Genomic DNA, 13,793 nt, shown 5'->3' with positions numbered 1-13,793 from the left:
TATTCTAATAGGGAATGTTATGAGAAATACTATATTACTGGTATGCATATTAATTAAAATGCACTATTTATTGACACTAAAAACACATACATGAACACAACATATTAATAATTTTACTCCAGGGGCTGGGGATTTAGCTCAGTGGCATAAGCGCCTGCCTTGCAAGCAGGCAGTCATGAGTTCGATCCCCGGTACCGATAAAAAGGAATAAGACCAAAAAAAAATTATAATTTTACTCCAGTAATAATAAAGAAAAAATCAAACAAGAACTAAGTCTGTTAAAATTGGTCCTTTAAAATGTATTTTTGGCCTCAGATAGTCGTTGGTACATTTATGAGGTGTGATTGAAAAATACAGTGAATATTTGTGTCTTAAAAAAAAGTTCATGCAGTCAAAGAAACACTGGATGAGTCCCCCTCAAAATACTCTTGCTTTGAACACACTCATGCTGTCATTCTTTCCCTTCTGAAGCAGTTTAGTTTTCTACTTACAGCACTTTCTGTCAAATGGAAATATTACAGTGAGTCCTCATCTACCTTGTCCTCCAGATCTGACACTTTGTGACTTCTAGGTCTTCCCTAAATGCCAAGTGGCCATAAAACTAAATGTTTTGAATCAGTTCAGGATATCAAGACAGCCAGAACAGAACAACTAAAGACACTCCCAGTTGTAGTCAGGGGTTGTCTTCACAAGACAAGAATTAGAATCAGGACACAGAATTTATATTATTATTTTATGATTGTCACCCAGAGTTAACACAAGAAAGTGCAGGAAATCTGTCCACAACACTGAAGACACAGAATGCTCAGCCAAGGGCCTGGATCTCACAGCAGTGTCCTGCATGAGTCCAGATGAAAACCTAGAGTTCATGACAATGCCTCCCACGAGTCCAACTGGAGGTCTAGTGCCCAGAAGAAGGACTCATGCCAGTCTGTTTTACAGATCTGTGCTGGGAAGGTCCAAAATTCAGTGGTGGAAGCTAGAAAGTCTATGCTAGTGGGTGAAGGAGCTGTGCTGGTAGGTTGAGGATTCTATACTGGAGCCTAGAAGTCACGCTCAAAACAAAGACCAGAGCTGTCCTGAAAAGCACCACAGCCATCCTCAGTAACATGGAGGTCCCGAGCTCCCCCCATGATAAGAATAATCAAGTACATGCCAGATAGCTAGCATGACAAGTTTGTTCTAGAGATTAAACGGCACAAGTCTTCCTCTCTGGAGCCAGGAAGCGATGCTCGATGTAAAGACCAGAGCTCCCCCAAAGTGAACCACAGCCACTCTCACCAACAAGGTCTGGAGCTCCTCCGATGACTATGGTCAAACTCACACTGGGGAGGCTAGTCATGACGAGCTCCTCCAGGAGAACCAGCAGCTCAAACAGCAACACTTAGAGAAACCCATAATGCCTAGCTCTTCCTCTCTATGTCTCTATTTATGCTGGCAACTTTCCTCAAATGGAGCATCTACACTCAGCACCATGCTGATTTAATTCAGCTGGCGTTAAGTTGACCACCAGTTTATAATCCATAACACAAAAGACGACCTATGGAACTGCCTCAGAAAGTGGCAAGAGTGATGGGATACGTGTGTTTGAAGCAAGGGGGATATTTTGACAGGGACTAAAGGCAATGTTTCTTTCACTGTAATAACTTTTTTAAAGATTTAAACATTTGCTGTATTTTGTCATACCTTATATATCTATATGATAGATACATGGATTGATACGAAGATCAATAGATAGTAATGCAAGAATGTAAATGAGAATTATGTAACAAAAGAGTATTCAGGCTTAAAAACCTAAAAATAATCAGAAGCAAGCTGAGGATAGAGTTCAGTGGTAGAATGTTTGTGTGAGAGCTTGATCCCCTCTCCTGAAAAAAAAGAAGAAGATGCCATTCAATCTGTGCTAATTTATTATTCCAATGATAGAACAAAATACACAAACACAAGGTTGATTCTAGATAGACATGATTGGTATTTTGTTATTGTTGTGCCCTTTAAGTAAATAGCTGAAAAGTCTACATGCTTACTTCAATAGAACTGCTATTATTGCTTTTAGAATGGTCTTTTAGAAACTGTACTGCAATCTTCTGGTGATTTTTGCAGGGAACAAGGTTTTGTTTTTGGAAAATGGCAACAATTTATACAAGTCAGAGTGTCATTCCAAGTCAAAACTGGTGGACCAGCCAGATGATCTCATGTGTCATGACGTTTAAAAAGTTTTTATCAGTTATAACAAAAGGAAAGCAAGCAAACTGTCTTCTGAAACTTTTATTTCTCTCAAGTTGACATCAAACCAAGAATTGCAACAGGGAGAATTTGGATTTTAATGTAAGTATGTTGGTGGATTGCTAAACACTCCCTCTACATCATTCTCTTTGCTAAGTACTGTATGTGCAGTATCTTAAGGGATTCATTACCCCACAGATCAATAAATTAGCCATGATTACCATCACTGAGGCTGAAAAGCTTCCATGGCTTGCTCAAGGTCACTATTCAGGCTGCTGATGGCAAGGGACGCCAGGTCACCTCACACAGGAGCATAGCTCTGCTGGCGGGGGGAGGCCCCTGGGTGACCAGGCACACAGACAAATGTCACACCACTGGGCTGACCACCTACGAAAGTACTCACACTGTCACACCAGACTCTAACACAACCTGGAGAACACCACCAAGGCCTGGAGACAATCCCTGACTGGAAAACATGTCTGGAACATTTCAGACTCCCTATTTCTGCCTCCTGAGAACGCTACAGTCCCTCTTTCTCCATGCTAGGCAACTATGGAGAGCTGAGTTATTTATAACAGACAGGTGAGAAGTTATTTATAATAGACAGGTGAGAAAGAATCATAATGCAGTCAATACTTGTCAGTTCAGGAAATTGAAATAATACTAAAATCTGAAAAATTCCTCAAACCGAATCAAATCCAGTGGCAATCTCTTAAACTGAAGATTTCACTGACTTTCAGCATCTCCAGATTTCAACTAGCACAGGAATTGATTTTAATAAATTCTCCCAACAAGCAAATATAAGAACTGTGTGATAGCACTTCACATTTCTTCATAAAGCTAGAAGGATTTGCACTCAACCTACCAGGCTATAAAGTATAAGATAATAAAACTCTACTCACCTCACCCCTATTAAGCATGATAAATATTTCAAGACAGGGATGATGTGGTGCTTAGCACAGAGCTTTCTTTGGAATGAAGGTGTCATACAACTTCACAGAACACGATTACTAGCCTGGCCTTCTGTTCCAGCTTCTCTCCCCTTTGCAGTAGCAACCCGACATCCATTGATGTGGAGCCTCTGATACACTGTTACTTTTAGTTTATGTTGTGACTATGTAAAGGCTCTGATGTCTCCCTGTTGCATGCACAGACTCTTTATTGCCCATCTGCTGAAGGGAATTGGACAAACAAAGTGACTAACATCTGTGCTCCCCTCGTCACTGACTACCTATTTGACTTCAGAGCATAATTTGAGGTGTTGATTCTGATTACTGAAGCTGAAAGCAGCCTGTGTTCTCCTGATTTGGTGATTTCTTCTTCCCATGATTCCCTCTGGCAATGGGAAGTAGGAACTGTGCCTCTTCAGACAGACCCGGGGCTTGAGGGTCAAGGACAGATGTGGAACCTTCATGCTTTGGAAGTGACCACCACTCACTGTCCTTCTGCTCTGGGGACTTTAAAGCAGGTAATTCCTAATCATTTTTATAAATAAATCTCCCAAATGTTTCATTTTACCATGCCCTCCTTTTTCACACTGGAAAAGTTTCAGGGATCAGCATTTTGTAATGAATTAAAATTTCATTTTCAACAAGATGGAGGAATTATTGCACCCTCCCTACGGTAACTAAAAGTACCATTCTGGATATAGCAAAACAAATGATACACAATACAAGTGACCCTGTTCCCTTAGTGGTAGTTCCCAGCTGTCAAGGGAATTCTGCAGTGTTGGTGGCTCTGGAACAACTGGGATAGTCTCGGGGCAGTTGGGCCACCCAAGGCTGCTGATTTAAGTCAGCCTGAACTGACTTTGACCTGCTGTAAAATAGAGATATTCAAAGACATCGCCTTGATCCCTAACAGATGACATCAGAAGAAAAAGATTTTGAAGCTAACAACAACAGCAAAACCTGAAAACTCCTTGAAGAATTGCATACCTTAATTGAGGGTAGTAGAACTTACTATTCTTGTTTTGTTTTGCTTTGGTACCGTAAATCAAACTCAGGACCTCACCCCTACCAGGCAGGCACTTTGCTACTAAGCTGTATCCTTGGCCCAATGTTCTTTAAAATCAAAGCCATTTTGATATTATTTGAAATGTAAGCAATTAGAAAGTAAGAAAGCAGAAAGAATGTAGATGGGACCCAGTACTGAAATCAGAGGAAAAATATACAGCAGCTAGGAGGTGTTGAGTTAGAGAGCAGATGTCATCAGTCAGATCTGGGTACTGATTATTAAACCACACAAAATGCTCAGGGCTAAAAATTTACATCTTTGATTTATACAGCAACTCCCAAAGAATGCAATGTATTTGCACATGGATGATCATATATAAGCTCCTGGGAGTTAAACAGAACTGTGTTAAATGACTTGCCCACAAACAAGGAGAAAGCATATGAATTGGAGATGAAAGGAATCCAGGGCCCTCAATATAGCTGGGCGCAGATGCATGGCCCTAGGCCACTCTCTTCCCTTCTCAGGATGACTGCTTCACACCTGTTCTCTCTCCTAAAACTTCCAACTTCTCCTCTTAAACTCAGCTGAAAAATGTCATTCTCTTTTTGAAAAAGAGAATCAACCTGAAAGTAACTTGTAGTTGGTCCTAGCACATCCACCATCTTCCTCTCTGTCTTCCCTACATGGCATCTGATTTCTATCCCTGCTACCTTGGAAGAACATCCTTCCTCATGTTAGGGCTTATACCTCCATGCAAGCCCCTCCTCTCTACTAAACATGAGCACTGTCATCACAGTAGTTTCCCTCTTTATGTCATTCTTCATCAGTCTTTTCTTTCTAGTAGGATATTACTCCTATCTATTAGCATAAAACATGCTATAATACTCCACCATCAAAAGTAAAAAGATTTTTGAACCTATGTAATATTCCCTCCTAGGTTATCACCCATTAACTATTATTTAAAGCAAACCTCTTTTAAAATCTGTCTATATTCTCTGCCTTTAATTATTTCCTTCTCCAGCTGTCCCTCAAACCCATCCCAATCAAGTTAATTTCACTGTGATAACTTGTCTTGAGATCACAAGAAGTGACGCATCATCAAATCAATGGTCCATCTCCGGTCTTCATCCTACCTAACCTATCCACACATTTGATCAGTTAGTCAACTTTTTATTCTTCAGCTGTTTTGTTCATTTCCAAAATATCAGTCTCTTTCTAAAAACTGCCTTTTCTTTTCATGTTGGCTTCTCCCGACTTCCCTCAAACAGCTTCGTTTGAGTCCATGACTTTAAACATCATCTCTAAGTACAAATCACATGAATCCCAGACCCAAACTACTTCATTCCACCACTACCATCCCACAGTGGCATCTCCCACAACCCCCTCTTAAGTGCATTTCCTGGACCTCCTGCCGGTTCTGCAGCTAGAGTAGTTGCTTGAGTCCACCTTTGACTTTGCTCTTCCCCTCATGCCCTGCATCACCCACCAGTAAATACTGCAGGCTTTACCCTTAAAGGACACGTTGAACCCAATCACTTCTATTCCTACCCTGTCTCTTCCCTGGATAAAAGCAGTTTCCGTTCCCCTATTCCCTGGTTTATGTTTCCCCACAGGAATCATTGTTGTATCCTGTGATCAGTGCCCCCGTCCTTTTCAGAACAAAAGTCTAAGTCAGCACCTCACGACTTCTGCGCAGTGTGGCCCCTCTGCTTCTCTGACTTCCTCTCCTGTCATTGCTCTAGTCCTCATTTTGGCTCTTTCTAGGCCAGCTAAGACACCCCCAGTGTGCACTTCCCTCTTGCTCTCGGATATGTTTTTCTCTCCTGGAAAAGCTATTTGGAGGAAAAGACTTTTTATTTCTGGTCTCTGTGAAGAAGGTATTTTTTCTCAGAGAGATGTTACCTCACTCTCCTACATAAGACAGCACCTGCTCTGGTGCACAGCCTCCTTATTCCCCATAACCCCCTCACCCTCTGACTTATATTAATTACTTTATTAGTATGTTATCTTCCCTTTCCTTATTAAAATAAGTTCCAGGTTCGCATGTACTTTAGTTGGTTCATTCTCGTGTTCTAGCTTGGCAACTTGTCAATTTTCCAGGAACATTTTCAGAAAAAATGACAGAAAGCCTGCAGGTAAAACTTCTGATGTCAAGCAGAATGTCCGACATGAAAACTGAGAAACAGCATTCAACACTAGCCCTTGTTCTGCCTGAGGTGTAGACAAAGGGATGAAGGGGAAGAGCATGAAACTGGGCCACAGCACGATGCAGGCACAGCTCTCAGATGTACAACCTGCGTGATGTCCAGTCACACAGGTAGATTCTGGGCACATGGCACACGGCACACAGCACACGGCACACGGCACATGGCACGGGGCTGGGGCCCAGCTCTAAATCACTTAGAGTACTAATTAAAAGCAAAACAAAAACCCAAAGGCAAACTTCTATTTGCTTACTTCAGAGACAGAATTGAAGTAGCACACGGAAATGGAGATAAACAGAGATGATTTAAAAGGACCCCAACATTTACTTACCTCTGTGATATAAGATATCTGGAGATCTGGGTGATAGCTTATAATTTAAATACAAATACTCAGGGTTGTAGTGCACATCATTTATCCCAGGTCATCTAAACTCATACATTCTGATATTGCTTAACAGATTGCACTAATAAACGCATGAGTAAGAGCAGAAGAAAAAGGCAGGCAAACCTGCCCTCCGCCAGAGGAAAAGTGTTTCCTTACTTGTAGCAAGGAGAGGCTTTCTCCACGCTCACAAACCCAAAGTAACTCCGTCTACCTCCAAGCCTGGAGCCTTTCCGATGCTTGTATTCACAGCAGGAGCTCAACCTGTTCACCTGCATGCCATTCACAAAAAAGGTGAGGCTGAAGGGGAAGCCATAGTGTCTTTTGGAAATGAACTGAAAGGTCTCTGGGATGAAAAAAAAAAAAAAAAAAACAATCAGTGAAAACAGTTGACTTTGGACTAATGACTACCTTACATTTTCTTTTGGATAAATATAGTATTAGGCATTAAATCATCTTTTGAAGACATTTAAGCATCCGAAGCCATTTGGTTAGGGAACAAGGATTTTAAAAAGTATAGAAGAAAACAGTGGAAACTAAATTTTGTAAATGGGGGAGGAAGAAGGTTTGAAGGGAGGGGAAGGGAATGGGGAAGAAAAGAATATATTATGTATAGGCATAAATTCCCTAAGATGAATATGGTCATTATGTACAGCAAAAAATGTTCCAATAAAAATTGATTTTAATAACCATTCTATTATTTTTACATGTAATAAATACCCCTAGTCTTCATAAAATTCTGATTTGTAATAAAACAATGGTTTCTTAACATGAGCACATGTTACTTTCAGGTACTATGCTAGATTATCTTAGGTGTATGGTTTTTCAACAGTGACTTGAACTAGAAATAGATCTGTGGACAATTTCTAGATAAGGAGTTTAAGAATTAGAGGAATCCAGTAATTTACTAACTATTACACTGTAAGTGTGAGAGTTAGTATTGGAATACAAACATCTCCTTAAATCCCATGCCTCTATCTTGCTATGCTAGGTATACTGACAAAATACATGATGATAAAGTGTTGTCATGAGATTAGTACTTTTTTTAAAAAAATTGTATTTCTAGTTGTGATTTTAAATATCCTAATATACGTATATGTAAAGGAAGCAGAGTTATACCATCTCTAAGCCACATTCAATTGTTTGGCTTTGTGCCTCTTTTTCTTTGCCCACCCACACAAACATCCTACCAATAAATTAAGAATAATGCTTGTGATTGATAGTTTTTAGTTATTCCAAATCCTTATAACTCTTTTCGACAAAAATCTTACCCAACCCTGTTTTCTACAGAATCATTCAAAAGCCTGCTCCTTAATAATCCCTTTAGCAGACGGCTCTGCTTCTACCAGTAATACAGTAAACAAGTTTCACCTCTCCACTCTGCACTCATTTCTAATGGTGCAGGTACTGCAGCTTATGAAAATATGGTTGCATCTGGAGTTTTCAAACTTTAATGTGTTCCAGGATCACCTAGAGGGCTTGTTAGAATATATTTCCCTAAGCCTCACACTGGAGTTTCTGATGCAATATGTCTGGGGTGAATGAACTTGCTTATCTAAGGAACGTCCAGCAAAGACTGATGCTACTGGCCCTGGGAACCCACTGGGAAATCCTAATCTAGATATTTGCCCTTTTGTATGGTTGTGAAATCCACGAGAGCTGAAGATGGATTTAACTCATCTTAGTTTACCCGGGACCCAGAACAATGGGAACTGAGGTCTCCCCATCTGGTAAACAGTCCATTATTGTAATCTATTTCACCATCATCTAGAAATACTAAAATAATGTCACATTATATCCCTAACGATGTCTAAATAAGATATAAGTTATTCTAAAGATTTAGACCTCAGTATTTGGGATGCAAAATTAAACAAATTAGGAAAAAACTGAGAAGTTAGTATCTGGGGACCCTAACACACAGTAAGTTTTTGAAGTCTGCTTGTTTTAATGATAAACTGACTCCTCAAGTGATAACTAGAAAGCATGTTTCATTTCTTTTACTTTACTGTAGAAACTTCAACTCTGCTACCACACAATATAACCCATTCCCCTGCAGCATGTGCTTGGCAATTCCTGAGCACCCAGCCAGGAAGAAAATGTACTCAAGGCAATGTCAAAAGCAGGCACAGAAATCAACTCCTAGATGTGCCTGCTTTTCTGTTGGATGTGTGTGTAGCACATACAGGACACTGCAGAACCTCATTTTGTTCTTTACTGTTTGAATGAATTACATAAGAAATTATACCCTCACCTTGCTCCTTTTGCTGTTTATTTTGTAATGTTGCATTTTGAAGTACTGTGACGTCTCTGAGTCCTGACTCCAGAGGGTTTGGTTCATTTTCTAGTTCTTCACTTAGTGATGCATGCCATGGTAAGTCACTCAGATTTGTTTCATTTCAGAATTCCCATCTATACACTGGGAGATTTGGGGTGGAGCCCCAGTCTCCCCACTTTACAGAGCAGTGTTAAGGGTTATATAGTACACACTGCTAGCAAGCACCTTATAATATTTGTAAAATGTCATTATTCGTTATTTCCTGACAGAGGGTGGCACTGTTTCAGGCACTGGAGAAAAACAAAAATACTAGAAAAATATCAGATGTGGCTTCTTCTCAAAGAAGCCATAATTTAGTGAGAAAGGTAAAATTAATGTGGCAGAGTTCTGCAATAAGGTCACCAAATCTTCTCCCCTTAAAAATGTGGCTTTGGAAATGAACCGAAGACTTAAAACCAGTTATAAGCAGCATTTAACTCACGAAAAATAACTGAACTTTAGGTAAAAACTAAGACTCTGAAGAACTCTTCTTCTAGGGGTTCACAGTCATTCTAATTAGGTAAGACAGGACATAAATAGCCAGCAGCTTCCCTGTCGATGGGGCTGACTTGATTGAGGGAAAAGATGTAAAAACCCAGGCTTGTGGTTTCTCCAGTAATAAGCTGTAATCTGGAAGCTAAACTAACAAGGAAGGCTGAAGTTCCCTAAGACTGGAGGTCTAATTACAGCCAACCACTGGCCAGTGGACAAATCCAAAATTTAGTGAGGAGATGGAAGCAATCAGGCAGCTGTTGTGGCTTTCCATATGCTCTCCACATATTCCAGCTCACAGGGATGTAAGAAGTCTACCCAACTCTTACGTTCCCAAGCTGTCTAGGGCTTCTTCTCTGCACAGAGGAAGCACAAAGAACCTGGTGGAAAATAACAGATGGAACTGACTTGTAAGTCATCTGCACTTTGTATGGACCCCGACACCATGGAAATCCCAAGCTACTCAGAAGCTCAGATGCAACCTGGTTCAGAACAGGCTCTTCATGGACAGAATTAGTGAGAAATCAAGATGAGATCATCCTAGATTTAAATTTTACCCTAAATCCAATAACTGCTGCCCTTAGAAGAAGAGAAGAGAATATCACTACTAAAATAACCTCCCATGCTCTAAGGTTCTTACACTTTACTGAAATTACTAAATAAAAGTTTAACCTACTGCATTGTCAGGTAATTTCACACTTCTAAATGTGTATATTAAGTGTGTTTATATATGCTTATCTAGAATTCACCTTCATAAAATAAGTAATGTAGATTTTTAAAAGCTTATTTCCTCCATAACTTTTGTTATTAATATCTAGAATTACATCTTTGTTAAATAAAAGTATTAATATAGTCACAGTTTTTAAGACTTCTAAATACCCTCTTTCTGTTCTTGTTCCTGACTGAACTATATTTTGTCTTTTTTACTTTATAAAGTAAAAGTATAAATTTTTAAATATTTTATTATTAATTTTTGTTAATTAAATGTTTATAATACATAAACACATTCCTGTGGCGGACTGATATATAGAAATACTGCATCTGGATTCTCTTTTACTTCCTCTTCCTTTCCCCTCCCATTTCTGAAAGTCAAAAAAAGAATGACCCTTCAAGATGCTTGAGCCCATCAACACCTTCAGTTTATTTGTATTGTCTCAAATCTGTGAGAGACCAATTTTTGTTGCTTTAAGCCACAACTGGGGGGAGATGGGTACAGTCAGCCCTAAGAAACTAATATCCCCAAAACAGAGCCTCTGTAAGGCAAAGGCCTTGTGCACCAGGATGGTTGACAAATCATTGGATGACCACCAAACTGAAATCATAGAGTTTAGCCTAAAACATACAAATACCTTTTCAAAAATCTAACCGAAACTTCGATAGCTTTACATCATGGTGATAGGAAATGGATTTCATAAATTTATTTTGCTTAAGTTAACAACAGCTACAAATCCTCCCTCGGAAAGAAAAAAGAATAAAAAACTCTCAAAAGGAAAACTTCAGAAGCTATAATCCCTAGTTCCTGTGTTACAGTCTATAATACATTATCTAAAATCTTTTCTCACCAAAATATCAAGAGATATTTGAAAATGTGACCTATACTCAAAAAAAAAAAAAAATCAAAACCATTTCTAGGGACCTAGTCAAGAGAAATGACAACATATGTGTATGCAAAAATTTTACATGTATGCTCATAATGGCATTGTTTTTAATAGTCCCAAACAAGAAACGATAGAAATGTCTGACAACTGAGGAAAATGTTAAAAAAAAAAAAAAAAAAAAAACTATGCTGTGGCACATATTCGCAATATTAGGAGAGTGACAAATGATTTGTGCAGGTTGATATTCTTTACCTGAAATGTATGGGTGGACAAGATTTCAAACAATTTTAAGGTTGGGATATTTACATAAGAATTTACATTGCTGAGCATTTCTGATCTAAAAATCTGAAATACAAAATCTGAAACTTCTTGATCTTATCAGTGCAATGCAAATACATAATTCTCAAATTAAGACCTGAAATACCAAATGTTGTATGACTGCATTTACAGGAAGTGTCCAGAAGCTGTGTTTAGAAAATAAAGTGTGTTAGTACACAAAGTAGATCAGTGGCTGCCTGCAGTTGGCTGTGAGGGTAAGGACAGACTGCCAGCGACATACAGAAACTTCTGGATATGTGGGGGATATTCCTACACTGGTCTGTGATGGGGAGATGACTATAAAATTTACACAATTCAAAACTGATTCAAAAATCAATCTGTAGGAAAATGGATGTGCCTTGAGAACATGTTAAGTAAAATAAACCAGACACAAACTTAACATATCATATGGTTTCTCTTATACAAGAAACTCAAAATACAAATAAATTAAATAACAAAATAAAAGAGAGAATGAAACAGAGAGAGATCAGTGCAGAAGGAAAACGGAAAAGAGATGGTAGAAGGTGGAAGGGAGGTGAGAGAAAGGGATCCAAAAAGAAGCAAGATGTTTTATGTGTGCATCCCAACTCTCCAGGATTACTGCTAACAGGGACCAACAGAAATAAAGGAGGAAAACAGAAACCACAGGATACACTTAAGAAATATGTATGACCATATGTAAATGTTTTAATGCAGGGGAATAAACTTAATTTTCACTACAAAATAAATAATAATTAAATAAATAAATACCACCATGTACAAATCAGAGGAATCACAAACAATGGACTCCTTTTAGGGCGTTTAATTTGCAACTCAACAAAACTCTTTTTAGAAATTAAGATATTCAACCCAGTATAACAAGTAATGAAAAACTAGTAAGTCTGAGACAGAATATAAGGAAATGATCCAGTTTGGAGGATAGATTAAGAGTCATGTGCTCGTGGGATAAGATGGATAGAAGTCAGCTGAGACAGCCTTGAAGCCTTGCAAGTCTTAAAAGGGTAAAATTTGAACTAGAGAGAGAGAACTGCAGACGAAAGAACTAATAGTGCAAGGATGCGTGTGTGGGTTCCAGAGTGAAGGCACTTCTCTGCCAAGGAGTAATGGGGAATACACAAACACAGGCAATGCAATCATTTTAAGGAGATTCACAAAAGCAGTCACAGAAGGACAAGGATGGAAAGCTATAAAAAGACAAGAGGCCAAAGTTTTGTTTCCATCATAAAGATAAATATGGCAAATAAAAATATCTGGAAAGAAACTATACTCTTTACAAGTGGTAAAAATATTCAGTCATTTCATATGTATACAGAGGAGGCAGTCAGCCTTTGCTTGGGCTCTAAAATCTCCCTCCCACAGACAAGATCAATTCCTTTGGTAATACAAAATGGCTTGCTGCATTCTTAAATAATTTTATTGCTATTTTTAATAAAAGTGCAAGATCATTTAGCAACTGCCACATTTTAATGAGTTTCCTCTTCCAAGAATATGATAAAGGTCCTTTGCTTAAAACCGAAGTCTTCTAAAAACCTACTCATGTTTCACTGAATTGAGCACACTTTGATTTGTCAAAAGGGCAGATTGTTTTCAGCTCAGCTGAACTGCTAAGATGGCTGAACCTCAAGACAATGCCAAGCCACCCAAATTTTCAATTTTGAACAATTACTTTCCTAGCAATCAAGGGCAAGCTGAGACAAAATTATCATATGGACAAGATTCAGATGTTTAAGTCTCCAGTCCATGCTAGTGTTCAAGAATTTCCCAAGCCATTGCAAAAAAATCCCAGGAGAGATGTGCATGCCTCCCTCCTCACACCCGCTTAGCTTTCGCACTCTTATCACAGAGTATGTCCTCTACCAAAAAAGTCATTTAGCTATGGCTTCTTCTTTTCATTTGCATCTACTACTTTTCCAGCAGCCAAATGCATACTGTAGATGTATCTCATTGAATGCAGCATTATCTAAGACCCAGGACGGTTTTCACTGTCAGTTTCAATAATTCTCCTAAATTGAGAGCTGAATTGTAATCTTTCAAAAAACAAGTGTATGCATTACATTGCTATCTTTACCAAACTCATTAGGAGCTCCACACCTCTCGCATTATTAAAGTGCGGAGAGGAGCTACCTGGGGCTGATGCACCCGAGCCAGGTCCTGTACCTCATCAAGGACACAGCTCCTGCTCTGGATATGTGACCTCGGGGACCCACACCAATGCAGGAGTCCACCCTTTTTCCCATCTAGGAGGCAATAAATTCTGAGATGCCTTGACAAGATGAGACAAAAGAAATCTCATACAAGATTGA

The 13,793-nt window shown here is 39.0% G+C and overlaps 1 protein-coding gene across 3 annotated transcripts in view; it reads right to left on the bottom strand.

Annotated features, from left to right (window-relative positions):
• Erich3 (glutamate rich 3) overlaps positions 1–13,793 on the bottom strand; it is a 102,164-nt gene that overhangs the window by 36,145 nt on the left and 52,226 nt on the right. For all 3 annotated transcript variants that reach the window (XM_013143102.3, XM_063258250.1, XM_063258245.1), the window contains one exon: positions 6,928–7,114. In XM_013143102.3, the coding sequence (XP_012998556.2) occupies positions 6,928–7,114 (187 nt within the window). The remainder of the gene's footprint in view (positions 1–6,927; positions 7,115–13,793) is intronic.

Source organism: Cavia porcellus, unplaced genomic scaffold (genome assembly GCF_034190915.1).
Source record: "Cavia porcellus strain 051 isolate PalLab524CR breed Dunkin Hartley unplaced genomic scaffold, mCavPor4.1 scaffold_1, whole genome shotgun sequence".
Taxonomy (NCBI): Eukaryota; Metazoa; Chordata; class Mammalia; order Rodentia; family Caviidae; genus Cavia; species Cavia porcellus.
The sequence above is the reverse complement of the archived record's forward strand: the minus strand, read 5'-3'. Positions and strand labels throughout refer to the sequence as shown.